We start from the raw sequence: 15,608 nt of genomic DNA, 5'->3' as shown, positions 1-15,608 counted from the left end.
TTACTCTACCAGTTAATTAGCAGTGACCAAGTCCTTCGTTACTTGTCAAGGTTTAAACAGACTATGCAGTAGCACTGTCTGCAGTACGATATGGAGTAATGTAACAGAACGGTCTTTCCAGTAGCTTGCCTGGATCATGATGTAACTCTTTTGTGTTCAGCCTTTTCTATAAATGGGGGGGTGTTCTTCCTACACAAATGCTCAAAGACTTTCTCTTGACAGTCCCTAGAGCAAGTACCATCTTTCAGCAATTAGCCGACAATTTTTGTTTGGCCAACATTGTTCTGAAGAAAGGAACAGCAATTCTAAATATGAGACGATTTTCTGAGTCCCTCCTGCTGTTGCATGATTAGCTGCTGATGTAGCCCACTAGTTTAAGGTGTCTATCCAACATGATATTCATCCAAATCAACATTCACCTTTCAGCCACACAAGTATAAGCCTCAGACAGGGACTCATGCCAGATGAATTATTGCAGCCGTTTCAGGTTTCGGCTGTCAGACTGTGGCATATGTCATTCTCGGCAGCGCACTTTGGCCAGGATGCTTCACAAAACATGCTTAACGCTAACAAGCTGTACCGGAATTAGTCACACATTTAACAGCACACCATCAAGTCTGCCTACCATTGCCTCACCTTTCAAAGACTGAATTTTAGACCTGCAACTGACAAGGACACTTCTGACATTAGTAAGGCAAGGAACTCCTTTAATATGCCACGACACAGAGAAAGCCTGCTTCTTTGGGTATGAGCAAGCATTATCATCTTTAAAAACATAAATAACCTCTGCCGCATTTTACATAAAACTACATATTTGACTACAGTGATACTCCATCCATCCATTTTACGTAACTGCTAATACTACTCAGAGTCGCATCCCAGAAGCTACGGGCGCAAGGCAGGAAACAACCAAGAATGAGGGGCCACTCCATCGCAGGGCACACAGTGATACTCACTGTCTATAATTCTTTCTTATCTCTGTTAGGAGAAGCAGATATTTTCAAATGTAATATAAGACCTTTCAGCGTTTATCATCATTAGGGCAAAGGGGAGGAAATGACCAATATCACAGCATTGCCAGAAGGAAATTTTGGAGCAAACTGGACATAACTGATAACGAAAGCTTCACCGACTCCCTGACACAGAGGGCAAATACACAAACCAAAACCGAAGATGTGCAAAAGCAGCCTCACATTTGGCATCCGCTGTACGTGCTTCTATTGACAGTGCCGGAAAAAATAAAAATAAAAAATGGAAGACATTCCATTTTTGGCTAAACTTGATTTGATTTGATTGATTTTGATTACACAGATGATGCTAGGCAGATCGCAGTCACAAGGGCGTTAAAACTACACCTTTGCATTTCTATTTTTCAAGCCCTCTTTAAACAGGTGAGTCCAGAAAATTATTCTAAATTGTTCAATTTCCCAGCAGCTGCTAGTTTATAAAAAACACATCGAATGAAACTGATTTCTCCTTCTGGACAATCCACCGCTCGACACGAAACACGTGGCACAGAGAAGCTGTATTTGATTACAGATTAGGATTTCTGTAGTTCTGAAAGAAGTGGAATTCACAAAAGCAGTTTTTGTGTAAATGTTACCTCTACCTCCCCCCAGAGACCCTAGCCTGCAACAGTGACAGATTGTACTAGGAGGTGTGGAGAGGAAACTCACGTTGTAGAGCACGTTGGTCCACCCCTCCATGGTGATGCACTGGAAGACCGTCAACACAGAGAACAAGATGTTGTCGAACTGGGTGATGCCATCATTGGGCCCGATCCAGGGTCCAGTGCAGGTATAGCTTTCGGGACATTTCCTCTCCCCGCACGGGAACTCAAATTCCAGCGTTTCGTTTCCTGGAAGAGTCCGACAGGTAAGGCAACCTTTTGGTGATTTAAATTTACCAAACATCTGAATGTCAAGGCACATTAATGATATAGATCAGTGTCCCAGTCTGGTCCTCGGGAACCCACAGACAGCACACAGGCACAGACAATTTTGTTCAGGAGCTGGGAGGCAGCAAAAATGTGGACAGTCTGGCAGGGAGCTCGGAAGGAGCAAAAATGAGGACTGATTGGGAAACACTGATATAGATAATATTCTGGCAAACATAACTAATTATTATAGTACTGTAATAAACTTTTAAGCTACAGCTTATGGCCAATATTTAGACCTGCCCTGTATGTTGTCACAGTAGATTTGAGCAGAATATGTGACACAGATGGTTTTAGTGATAATACACAGAACTTTCATGATGGACTGAAAAACACCTTGAGACACGTTTTGGTTTGTGGAGACCTTGGTCTGCAATGGATATTGGCTCGTGCACAAAAGGATCTTTTGTTGTAAACTACTGCTTCCCTGAGAAATGACACCAAATATGTGCTCAGGTGTTGCTCACACTGGCTGTATGATTGTCAGAAAAGCCCGGAGAGCTGAAGTCGAACCAAAAACCTCTGCCAAAGGAACCAGGGGCGTCAACTGAGCACGTAATTCATGCCAGATGACATTTAAATAGGGACGTTATTTCATTATTTTGCCTGTGATGATTAATTTACCTTCACCGACATATTCAGAGGGGACATCTCTTGGTCTACTCACTGATTGCAAAATGCCTTTCAAAGGTTTGGATTTCATCATATCTTTCATTCTTTTCGCTGTGTACTAGGTAATGTGAGTAATTAATACTTATCCAGCTATATTCAGTCTACACCTGCTTATCCAGTACAGGACTATATACTGTATTTTTTCATATATAACATTTGCTTGGATTATATATCAATCTGCTAATGGCTCTTTTGTGTCATTGTCTTTAGAGCTGAAATGTCTCCCAGCGGGTAAGAACCTCAGCCAGCGCCGAAGGCTTGCATCAGCTATTACACTTTTTGATCAAAACAATTACATGTAGAGCCAGTGCTGCCCTGCGGATAAACTCAGGAAGCAACACCGAGGAATTAATTAACACGCACAAGTATAAATACACACCAGACTCATACAAGCACCAGCGTGAGCAGATATGTGTATATAGATTTATATTGTTTGCAACCAATACATTTCAGAACCATGAATAATATAACTACAGTTAATATAACTACAATAAACAGCCATTATAATTTAATCACAGAAATAATAAATGTTAAACATATTTAAACAATGAAGCACTTCCAGGGCGCTCCTGCAGGGTGCAGAATCTCTCCTGCTTCCTTACTGGTGACATTTTCCAAGACCACGCAGGTGAAATGCAGTTTCCCACTGTAGAACTCCAGGCCGATGATGGCGAACATGAGGATGGCGAAGAAGAGCAGCAGGCCGATTTGCAGCAAGGGCACCATGGCCTTCATGATGGACTTCAGGACTATCTGAAGGCCTGGTGACACACGGAGGAGCAGAGAAACAGGGGGACCACATTCAAACTGCTCTCCCATGACGCCTCCAGCTGACCAGTTTACAGAAATGGAGAAATGTAACTGTAGTAACAGTTTAGAGATACAAGAACAAGGTAATTCCACAGTTTCTAAGTAATGTCAAGATATACTGAACACCCAAATGCCCTGACTGACTGGCTTGGTATTTGCTTGGTCAAGAAACTGAAATTATAACCAGATTTCTGGTTCCAGTTTTTTCTTGTTCTTGATTTATGTGACTATTGTCAAAGCACCCAGATGATTGTGTGATGATGATAGTGTTGATGACCAACTTTGGACTGAGAAATGGTATTTTTAGTGTCCTTTAGTATCCTGAGACACTTTTGGGTCTCACCCACCCTGATCCCCACCGGGTTCTCGTTGGAGCTGTCAGTTCCTCTGTGGGGAACAAACTTGTCTTGTCAAGACAATGGATTTGTTGTTTTGCCCCTTCAATAAAAACTCAAAACTGTGTAAAATTAGCTGCTTCTGCAACACTGTATGCAGCCAACTTGTATTATGGTATTTAAATATGAACACATTCATTATGGTATTCAATATTTTTATATAAAACACTCTATAATATGATTAATTTTTTGTGTGCGTTTATTAGCATGTTTAGCACGTTTAGTAGCTTATAAAAATTTTTTTTAAATACATACTACTGTTCTCATATGTGCTGACTTGTATGACACTTAAAAAATAAGTAAAAGCAAGTACGAATTAAATACTTTTAAAAATATTGCCACATTTTGCCCAAGAACACAGAACTGACAAGTGTGGGTGACCAATAAGATACTCACTGGGAATGCCAGAGACCAGTTTGAGGGGCCTCAGTACACGCACGGCCCTCAGCGTCCGCAGATCAACAGGGATGTTCATGTGAGCTCCAGCTGCGGCAAGAATCCTGCATGAGACACAGAGTGACAGTATTCATGCATGAAACACGCCTTTAAAACTTAAGTATAACAATGTAACAACCATTTATCCAGTACTGAGTCCCAGTGAGCCTGAACCTTATCCCAAACCTCACACGACACAAGGCAAGGGAATAACTGTCAGGATCAGTCCCTGCTTTGTCCTGTACCAGAGCATGTGAGCGGAGCGGAGCGGTCGGAATTTAGTCAGAGCGCGGAATTGTCTCGCTCCAATTTCGCTCCGATACCGCTCACACTACGATTCTGAGGCGTGCCCAAATCTACCCAGAATTCATCTGTACAATTATCAAGACTATTACAGAAATTGGCCGAGATGGAATTCGCAAAGTATTTCACAAAGGAAACTGATAGATCATACAAGCAGTGCTTGAAGTGGGCCGGAACTTCTGTATTTTCGTCTTTTGGGTTCCGCCACTTTTTTCTGCGTTCCGGTACTTACTGAAACTGATCCGACGCAGCGACAGTGGCCCGAGAAAATTAGAGTTCCTGCACTTATTTTTCCCCACTTCAAGCACTGCATACAAGTGTAATATTTTTATCAAACGTATAGATGATAATAATGTACAGCAAGAATAACAAGGTGGTGAAACTGTTTCAGTGAGTAAAGATTCACTTTGGAATCATTTTTCTCAGAAACACGAGAGTGTTTTATGCGAACAGACGGAAGCCAGAGCAAAACGTGAGCAAGTTTTATATGGTTGTAGTATATCAAGTCTATAAATTAAAGTATAAAAGCCTATATTGGTAATCAAATAAATTCGTTTTGTCATTCAAAGAGGTCTAATAGGATTTTTTAAATTTCACGTAAAACTGTCAGTGAAATTTTATTTTATAGAGACGCAGCAGCAGCAGCATCTACAGAAAAAAATGAGAAATTTAAAACGTAGATGCTTAGCCTGTATATTCTTTAGACTATTAAAACCATTGAATCCTTTATTTTTTAAGCCTATTTTTGTGTGGAATGCCATTGCCAAACGTGTCCGTTGTTGCCTATACTGTATATGTTGCTTAAAAATAAATATTTTCTGAGTGCCAATGTTGCCGTTGCTCATATTTCTTTATGATATAAGGCTTCGGTTTAAGGTGACATTTGTTAGGCATGCAGATTATTTGTCCCTCTTTAAAATTGGAGCGAGCGTGGAGCGATTTGACTGGAGCGGGAGGAAATTTTAGTTGAGCGGAGCGGCGTAGTGCGAATTACAGCGGAGGAGCGGGCGGAGCCAACAGCCTAGTGAGCGAGGAGCGGAAATTCTCACCGCTCCACTCCGCTCACATGCTCTGTCCTGTTCTGTCCAGCCTTTCCCCATTTGGCCAGCAGGTGTCACTAGATATCCCGTTCTTTTCTGTTTGTCCTGGGTTTAGCACCTCTCACAGTGCCTATTGTTTTACTCTACTCACCAGGCTGCCATGTGGCTGAATAGACTGTGTGTGAAACTGAACTCTGTGCATTCCTAACTGTCTTGGGTTTGAGGATGGCCAGGGGCGGGCTTCAACTATACTGGATATTTCATCTTTTATTTTAACTGAAGGTTAATTACCTTGTGTTCATTTATTTCAGTATTGGTGTTTGCTTCTGTGTCTTGGTTCTTATTTGTTCCTGCCTGTGCCTAGTTTTATAGGCTATTTTCCTTGTAACTCCTGGTGTTTGAGTCCGTAGTGCTTCTTTATGACCCTGTCCTTTTTCCTATAGCTCCTAGTGCCTAGTATGTGCAGGTGTACTGTAATAGCCCACACCTGTCCCGTGTTGAAGACCTGGTTCTTGGGGTATTTTTGTGCTTTCCCCTGTCCTGTCCCTTGTCAGCTATTGCAAGGAATTTGCTGTTAGGGTGCATTTATCCTCAACACTTCACTTACTCATGGCCATCACGCTTATCCTGTGTTCATTCCATGCATTGTAAATGCGACTACATGCTACATGACCCCCTTCTAAGTCCGTGTTCTTACACTGTGATTCCGTATCTTCAGCTTTTGTCCTTGGTAGTTTTTGTGTTGCCTTCCTGCCTTTGTTTAGTCCCTTTTGTTTCTTGTTCCTTTTAGTTTTGTTTTATAATAATGTTCCATGTTTCTGGAAGCCATCTAGTGGATTGTCATTAATCAGTCTCTGTCAGGGCTCTCAAGCTTCATTAGAAGTTTGTAGTGAGATTACATCTGGGGCGGACCGTATTTGTCATGGCCAATGCATGAGATCTGAGGGACCTGCCTACCACATTCATCGGATCCTGGTCTTCGACTTTGTCGGCACTCTGTGTGTGTACACATCCGTGTAAAAACGTGCTTGCAGCAGGATCACATATACCTTATTTTGGAATTTACCCAGAAACAACAAACACTATTTTCTGATTGGCTGGTAGGTAGCTAATAACATGCTTGCAGCAAGATCACATGTACCTTATTTTGGAATTAACCCGGAAACAACAAATGCTATTTTCTGATTGGCTGGTAGGTAGCTATTAACTCTGTATAACTGGGACAGCTATGAACTTGACCGCAAACTCTGTATGCCTGCGCATCCTCCATTGATTCTATATAAGGGGACACCCTAGGGGGCGTTATCCCTTACTTCTCAGCATGAGAAACACAAGGTGTGGCATGTGAACTGGTTGAAATGCATGTGTCTCTTGGTCAGTGTGTGAGACTTGGGAAACCTGGCCCTTGTCAAGATAACACTTGTTGTCCACAGCACTCATTCTCAGCAGTTGAGGTCACCAATTCATGCAGAGCCTGAGGTGGGATTTGAACCCACAACCATACAGCTGTGATGCCTACATTTTTCTAGTTGAACCCCCTGGTCTGCTTAACACTGGCTTACAGATCCTGTTAAAGAAGAACGTTGAAAATTTCCACATACACTAAGCTAATCAATAAGCAATGTTACAGGCTTCCAGGAAGATCTGGAGTTCGTCAGTGTGTAGGCGGGTAGCTGACGTCCAGGAGAGTTCCTGCATCGAGCCTTAGTGTATGTGTCGTGGTCATTACATTTCATCTGAAGCGACACCCAGTCCCATGCTAAACGGACACGTCTCACTACACGATTTAGCCGTGCGATTATCACTTAGCGCTGGATGGCATTTCGCCTCTCTGGCCTAATTATCAGTCATCCCGTGTACGTGGCACAAACTCATTTGCAGAAACACTCGAGACAGCCCTCAGCTTAGTCTCTGATTGTCTATTCACCAGTAACCTTTCGCTCTGCCTTGCTGAGTGTCTATGCGCTCTGTTGCTCGTCATTCCTTCTTCATAATGAGACCCACCTGCAGGATTTCGCTCACGTTTTTACTCAAAGCTGATGGGATCAGACTTGTGCAGGCGGCCAGATTCTGATATAATTACCAAAATAAAAAAGATTACAGTGATTCTCTTTCATTGATCAGTAATTCCAGGCAAAACAAGCTATCATGGATGTGATCCTCTGAAATCCCCTGCATTATTCTGGCTGCTACACATGGGACACACCCCCAACACAGGAAGGGATCCGGAGCGTGGCTAACAGGCTGGAGTGCACACCCCCACACCCATAACCTCTGGGTCAAAAGCCTGACGACCTACAGAATCTCACTCAAGGTGCAGTGATAAATAAAACAACCCAATGAAAGTCTTGATTGTCATTAAAAAGAATGTTGTCATCGAAATTAAATTACAACAAGGCCTCAAAATAAACATTTTCACTGAAATACAACCAATTTCTTACATCAGTAATTTTTATAGCAACAGTTTCAGAGCTGTCCTTAAAACTCACATCAGAAGCCTGAACCCAACTAATTATGTTTTATCAATTTATATCATTTACTTTTACACACCAATATAAATCAAATGAGGTTAATTCTTTTCTTATTGCCGTAATTATCGTTTCTTTAACTGGTCACTTCTTTTAAACCCTTTATTGCTAAAGATCTTCCTCTCACAGAAATGAATTTGCATTATTTCCAGCTAATTTCTGGCAGAATGTTAGATCACCAACACGATCCCTGTGTTTTTATCCCACCAAAAACATTTTAATTAATCGAATCTCTTTGTGAACAGGTAGGTGTTAGAATTCCCAGAAAGAAACTGAATATCATCAGACATGTTTGGCATGGGAATTCAAGGGAAATGCACTTCTTCATAAAAGCGAATTTGCTTCTTTCTTGCAGACAAAATAAGCCTAAACACCAGATTATCATGTATCAAATCTGAAGAAACTTACTAAATTTCATTGACTACGATCTAGGTTTTAAGATGCAAAACACACATTTACAGCCATTATTAATTTCATTCAGCTTTAAAATGCAAATATATTCATCTAGGTGCTAATAATGTGCTGCTTATTCCAAATATATATCAGAATTCATAATAACATGACTGAACATAAACATTTATCATTCTAAATACAAATAACACAAATCTAACTTCAAACTATTGTCCACCCAGGCATCCATCTTTTAACTGCTTATTCTGGTGAGGATCACGGGGGTCTGGAGTCCATCCCAGGCAGCACAGGGCTGGGGTACAGCCTGGATGGGCTACCAGTCCATCGCTGGCTAGATGAATACACATAGAATTGTACAATATGGGAAACTTGGAGACATCAGTTAGCTTAACTGCATGCATCTGGACTGCAGGAGTAAACCAGGCTTCATGGAGGGTCCCCACACAACACAGGGGAACACGCATACAGTACTTCACAGACACAGAGGCAGCATTCAGATACCTGACGCTAGATATGTGAGGCAACCATGATACATGCTGAGCCACCATACCACCCTCAATGTATTTTATTCCTAATTTAATAAAAATGGTAATAAGATCACATGTTTCTTTTCTAAAATTAACACACTTGATATTCGGGCTCTGCTTTGAAAGTAGAAATGGAAACAGAGTCAGTTATGGAACACCCCTGAGAGAATGGTTTGGCCAAAAGAAACAGAAACCCACTAGGGTGTGTAACATTTGTGGGAGAGTCCATAACAAAACACAAATGTTATTGTGGGGTGGCCTGGTGAACAAGTATATTCATATTCATTATTTTCTCTCATCGGTGACTTTAGAAATTTGGTGTTCTGTTTTGTTTTGTTTTTCCTGGCAGACATTTCCGAAACCTTCCCCCCGTGCTTCAGTAGTTTGCCTGGACTGAAACGTCAGCGCTGACCTTTCAGTTCTATCATCCCTCTTCCTGGATTTTGTGATTATGTGTGTGCCATGCTGGCGCCGTTCCCCTATTTCCCAGGAAATATTCATAATAACCACATGCCTCACTCCTAAGGTCTTACATTATGATTCCTGTCAACCCCCATCCTGACCCAAGACCCTCTCACAGTCGTCCTTTTTGAAGTTCCCCCCGGCTCACTATTTTGAGGGAAAGAGTCCAGCTCACTCATTAAACCCACAGCAGTAGACCACCACTCTGAAACCAGCGCACTTCACCCGGGGGACCTGTGATGCTGCTCACCAGCACAGAGAAGACAATTACAGTCAGCAATCACCTCACGCTGCTTCCCACCGAATTCATTTCACATCACCATAATGCTCTCGCCAAAGTGTCCAGGACTCTTTCCAAACAGTTAAGAAACTCAAATGTTATTATTCTCACGGGAGAAATATCACAGCTGTAAACTATAAAAGCGAGTAATAGCATTGCAAAATCCAAATTCTATGGAAATTAGCTAACCCATCGTCCGAATGATTAATATGATAAAGTATGATATGGAAAACCGGCTATGGCATTTCAACCGCTAGCTACTTACGATAACGCAATTACAATAATTTGTCGTATGCTAAAGCTTAAATAGACTTAATTTAAACTTGTTTTCTTTCTGAAGTGAATTTTTGGCAGGGAGCTTTGGACTCGAGTAATTCGGTACCAGTGGCAGTTTCTTTAAGATGACAAGTGAAGCACAGTTTCACCAAAAGAAAAGAAAAGAAATGTAACATTCATATCACATAAAATGTCATTTTAATGCCAATATATAAACAATGACCATTCCCTAATAGTGCTGCTGTGCAAAAAATGTTTGACAAAGTTTTGTGCAGAACAGCACCACCTTTAGGTTGATAAAGGGAACTTCAGTGAAGCAAAACATTTTCTTCCTCGCTAAGCCCATAGACTTCAATGTATTTCTCATCACCTTCTATTTACTAGTGATGCACGATAATGCATTTTTCAACCGATACCGATAATCGATAATTTGCTCCTCCTTACAGCCGATAGCCGATAATGTCAAACCGATATTTGTATTAAAAGACCTAATAAAAAAAGTACAGAAAAACAAGAACAAATGTAACTTTACAAAAGCAGAATTTATTTATACTTTTTCACATTAATGTGGACAGGCATCAAATCCAACATCCAACCTACAACAAATTGTCAATATCTAATGGTAAGCTTTTAGGAAAAAAAAAAAATTAAATACTTCATTGCACAACAAGGCTCTTAAAAGGGCCATTTATTGTAATGTTGAACATAACATTAAAGAATAATGCGAAGTCAGTGTCAACATAATTGGTCTATTCACAGGACAGAATATAACAACAAAATTCATACTAGTGAAAATCAAAATAACACTCAAAGTGCAAGAAAATGCAATGTGGCTCAATTTAAATCCAAAACAAGCTCAAAATGCTACTCTTCAACCTCTTTTTTTTTTAACTGAGGGTGAATCAGTGGAAGATTTCTCTTGATAAATAGAAGCTGCTCTGCCTTCTCACAACTTAAGCGGTTTCTTTTTTCGTTCATTACATTTGCACGGAAAAGTAGACCCATACTGGTGAAGGAACCGCCATGTTATCTTAAGCATCACACATGCGACATGAGCAGTGATGGCGCCGCAGTAGGATCTGTGCAGAATTACAGTAGTAGGAACTGCGCAAATTTGGAGGCTAAATTAAGTTCATAATTATCGGATTTCATTATCAGTTGAATTTTTCGTTATCAAAATTATCGGTGTGACGTCATAATTGCCATTATCGGCCGATAATTATCGGTGACCGATATTATCGTGCATCCCTACTATTTACTAAGTGATTAGACAGTTATGGAATATGAGCTTCCCACTACGACAGTGTTCTGGCTTTTGTTGGTGCGTTTGTGTAGCACATAAAAATGTAGAGCAAAACAGTAAAGTAAAGCTGCATAGGTTACTCGTATTTAGGGTGACCACCTAATTCATGTAAGGGAGGACATTGTGAACTACTTCAGCTTTTACAAACTACTTTAAAACTGAAAGGCTCCAATGCTTGGCTAATTACTGCAATTCGTCTTTACTGGTTTGTAGACTTGTAGTCAAGACCGCCTAAACCAAGACCAAGACACTACCAAGACCAGAGGGTATCGAGACCAAGACAAGACCAAGACTAAGACCAAGACAGACCGAGTCAAGACCAAGACAAAGTCGAGACGAGACCAAGACCGAGACCGAAAAAAAAGACTCCCTTAACTTTTGTGTGCTGTTGAGGACTGACATGACGGGCACTGACTGGTCCCAAAGTCATCTGACAAATCAGCTAACCCCTCCAAAAACTGTCTAAAGGATGGGAAATATGTAACTGATTTCAATTATACTTAATTTGTAGATGAAATTGTAACATCAAATTGAAGATACACAATTATAAACTTGAAATTGCATCATGTCCCATTGTAGTAGTACTAGCCAAATGACACTGTATGATATCAACTTCCCTGAAATGAATTAGGCCTGTTAAGTCAACACAACGTGATATGCAGATGTTATTTAAAACATTTATTTAGTCAAACACCATTTTAAGTAAAATACTGTAATCAAACAATATAAATTCATGTGCACACATCACATGAATAAAATGCAAACTACAAACACTATATACCAATACAAGCTGCACATCAAATTGTGCATTAATAAGAATAAGGACAAGTGCTTAAAAGATTCTGACATCTTGATGTCTGCAGTGGCATGTTAGTACACATTTAACTAGGGCTGGACGATTTATCGATTTCAAATAGAAATCGCAATTTGAAACAATGCGATTAGCAAGTCGCAAAAATTGAGATTTAGGATATACATTAAACAGCACGTCGGACCCAGGGTTTAAAACAACAGGGTTTTACAAATTCATGCCATGCTCCCTGTGTGACAGTCATTCTCACCAATCACAAGCGCCGTGCTTCTCGCCTGCCAGTCATGCTCACCAATCAGAAGTGGCCCAAGAAGGCGTATAGGCCCACAAACAGCAAACACGTGAAACCCAAGGAAAATGTTACATTCGCGGTGCGGAAAAATACTGATTCCGCTACTGAGCTATAAGTAGATTGCATTCCTATTTCATGGTCCGAGATTGTTTCAGAAAGGTCCTATCATCAATAGAACCGGCGAGCTCCTTTTAAACACCAGTTGCAATATTCTTCAGCGTATGACACCTTTGGTTTTTGTTAATAGGCAATAGCATTAGTATACCGCTAACCCATCAAAACAACGAGACAGTAATTCTCGTTCCAAAAAAGCCGTAAAACCCACAATACAGTCGTGTTTATGTCATATGTTTTTGTGCTTATTAAATTTAAGTGTTTCCAACACTAATAAAATAAAACTTTATAAAATAAAATGGAAGTAAAATGGAAGTATCACACAGAGCTTTACTTGAAGGGTTCAAGTAACAGTGTCATGTGGCGTGAAACACGGACCAGGGAAGTAGGCGGACAAAAGCAGGAATGGGGTTAAATAAAAGGGTTTAATTGGGGAATGCAAGGGCATAAGGAAAAAACAACCAGATAATGTAAAATATAATGTCAGATGAGGACATATAATTCAACAGATTACATGACATGAATAGTAAGATCACGGAATTTCGTCCGACGGAAAGATCTTTTGGGAATCTGTTCCCACACGTCGGACGTTCTTTGAGACAACGCTAAACTAAGCGAGACAGTTAGCCTGGTCCGGACCAGGCTTGTTCGCAGGCCTAAATTACCATGGTAATTCAGCGGGGATTCATTTAAGACACGTTGATGGAACGGAACTCTCACTTAAGTAAGACTGATTTGTCGAAATAAGTCAGACTTTCCCTTAAGCCTGCTTCATGGGATACCCCTGGGTATGGTTGTAACATGGGGAGAGTTGTAACGCCACCAATTCCACCAATCAGGAATAGGATGAGAGTCATGTGATCATTTCAGTGTTTACATACTCCCTCCCTAAACCCACATGATGGATATCAAGGCTGGAAACAGGTACATGCATTTTGAGGTAAGAAAGTAATTTTTTGACCAAGACTATATTTTGTTTAGTATTTATACTATTGCAGATAAAATCATATGACTTAAATAAGATTAGTTTCTCAGGTGAACTGTGATGTATTTTTCCCCTGCTAATTTCAAACCACTATCCTACTACAGCTAGCTGAACAATAGCTAAGAGGGGTGGGCTGGGTTGTAACACATCTTTAAAAAGTGTTACAACCCTCCCCTTACATATAACTGAGGACACTTTCTTGATTTTAATAATTTTACAGAATGTCTAGACAGTGGAAAAGGTGTGTCTGTCAGTGTTTTAAAAAAAAGCATTTGATGAGGTCACAAGGAAGGGCAAGTCAGTCAGGTCACTGAGCAGATACTGCAAATCACTGCAGAAGCTGAGAGACCAGGGGTCCAGTGATCTTCCCAGTGTGGGTTACCACAGCAGGTGCAGGAGAAGGTGCTGGCATAATATTTGACTCAGGCGGCAGACCTGTATAATGGTCTGACAGTTTTTGGGCCCACCAAGCCTGTACTCCAGGGATACCAAGATTCATTTGTCAGCATAGTGACTCTGATTAAGAATACACACATACACACATTAGACTTACATGTTTTTTTTTGCACAGATGTATTGTGGTAGAGTGTTGATTGAGCATACATACCATTAAGGAAGTTTGTTCTAGCAGACTGGTGGATTTGAGTTATGGTAAGTCACAGAGACATTGTTCTGGATTGTTCGCTTATTTCAATAAACCTCTTTTTGAAGTATATAACATGGTACGGCCAATGTTTTTGCTTCTTTTGTCTGACTGTTACAACTTACCCCAGCATGTGTTACATCCTACCCCGGTAGTGGGGCAGGTTGTAACAAAGGAGCACCATGTATTTGTCATGAACTCAAGATGTCTGTGATATTCTCAGGTTTGACTTGGTGCAGTTTGTAGCAAGCAAATGTGGCTACTTTATATAAAAGTTTCAAACCTCTAGCTCAAAAATTCAGTGAGTTATAGGTGGTAAAGCAAAATGTGTTACAACCATACCCGGTCTCCCCTACATTTTTTGTTTCACCTGAATTTATTTGTATAGAAAATAACCCTATACAGGTGTCAAAAAGCGGGAACTTTGACCAACATGAAATCACCAATAAACGACTTCTATTTATTCAACATTTTATAAAATGCATACTACGTTAAAAATTTCCAGCTTTACGGTTTCAGGACTGAACAGCCTCTCTGTTATGAACATTACGGGTTTTTGAGTGTTATTAGTGTTAATAACAGCAGCTAACAACACAATAGCGCAAACAAAAGGGCTGCATACACCGAAGTAGTTCTTACTTGTTCATTGACGTGGGAAAAGGCGGTTCTAGTGTTATTAGGAGGGTAGTAAGTGCTACTTGCAAGATCACTATTTTTATTATAATAATAATTATAATATAATTATTATAATATATTAATATTATAATTATAATTGTTTTTATTATTACTTTATTTAACTTGACACATCACATCTTTAAATTCTCATCCTTGCATTAGAACGTAGACCAGTTAATACTGATTGATGATATCTCATGCTGCGTCATGTTTTAAAATGACTACACACTGAATATTGAACTGAAGCTTGACATAAAAAATTAAATCGCAAATCAAATCGTAATCGCAATTTCTGTCAGAAAAATCGCAATTCAATATTTTCCCCAAATCGTGCAGCCCTACATTTAACTACATTTAACGTTTAACTTTTAACACTTATTTTGCGCGTATAACGCGTATTTTGATTGGATGAGCGCCAATGTCTGAATCACAACAAAATGCATGTATGTCATTGATTGGTTGCATTTGAAGGGCGCGAAAAGCGAAATAATAATAATGTTTCATTATCGAACATTACGTTGTGTGTCATGGATACTTTTCGCTCCAAATCTCCCGACCACTATGTCGATCTGAGACAGCAAGACCAAGACAGCGAGACCAAGACAAGACCGAGGGATCCAAGACAAGACCAAGACCATAGACCGTCGAGACTGTGACAAGACCAAGACAGCGTAAAAGTGGTCTTGAGATCAAGACCGGTCTCGAGACAT

The 15,608-nt window shown here is 40.3% G+C and overlaps 1 protein-coding gene across 2 annotated transcripts in view; it reads right to left on the bottom strand.

The window, feature by feature from the left end:
* cacna1ea (calcium channel, voltage-dependent, R type, alpha 1E subunit a) overlaps nucleotides 1-15,608 on the bottom strand; it is a 131,443-nt gene that overhangs the window by 46,440 nt on the left and 69,395 nt on the right. For both annotated transcript variants that reach the window (XM_072699682.1, XM_072699681.1), the window contains 3 exons: nucleotides 4,210-4,313; nucleotides 3,211-3,369; nucleotides 1,677-1,858 (listed from right to left, as the gene is read on the bottom strand). In XM_072699682.1, the coding sequence (XP_072555783.1) occupies nucleotides 1,677-1,858; nucleotides 3,211-3,369; nucleotides 4,210-4,313 (445 nt within the window). The remainder of the gene's footprint in view (nucleotides 1-1,676; nucleotides 1,859-3,210; nucleotides 3,370-4,209; nucleotides 4,314-15,608) is intronic.

Source organism: Paramormyrops kingsleyae, chromosome 15 (genome assembly GCF_048594095.1).
Source record: "Paramormyrops kingsleyae isolate MSU_618 chromosome 15, PKINGS_0.4, whole genome shotgun sequence".
Lineage (NCBI taxonomy): Eukaryota > Metazoa > Chordata > Actinopteri > Osteoglossiformes > Mormyridae > Paramormyrops > Paramormyrops kingsleyae.
Note: the sequence above shows the minus strand (reverse complement) of the source record. Positions and strands in the feature narration are given on the sequence as shown.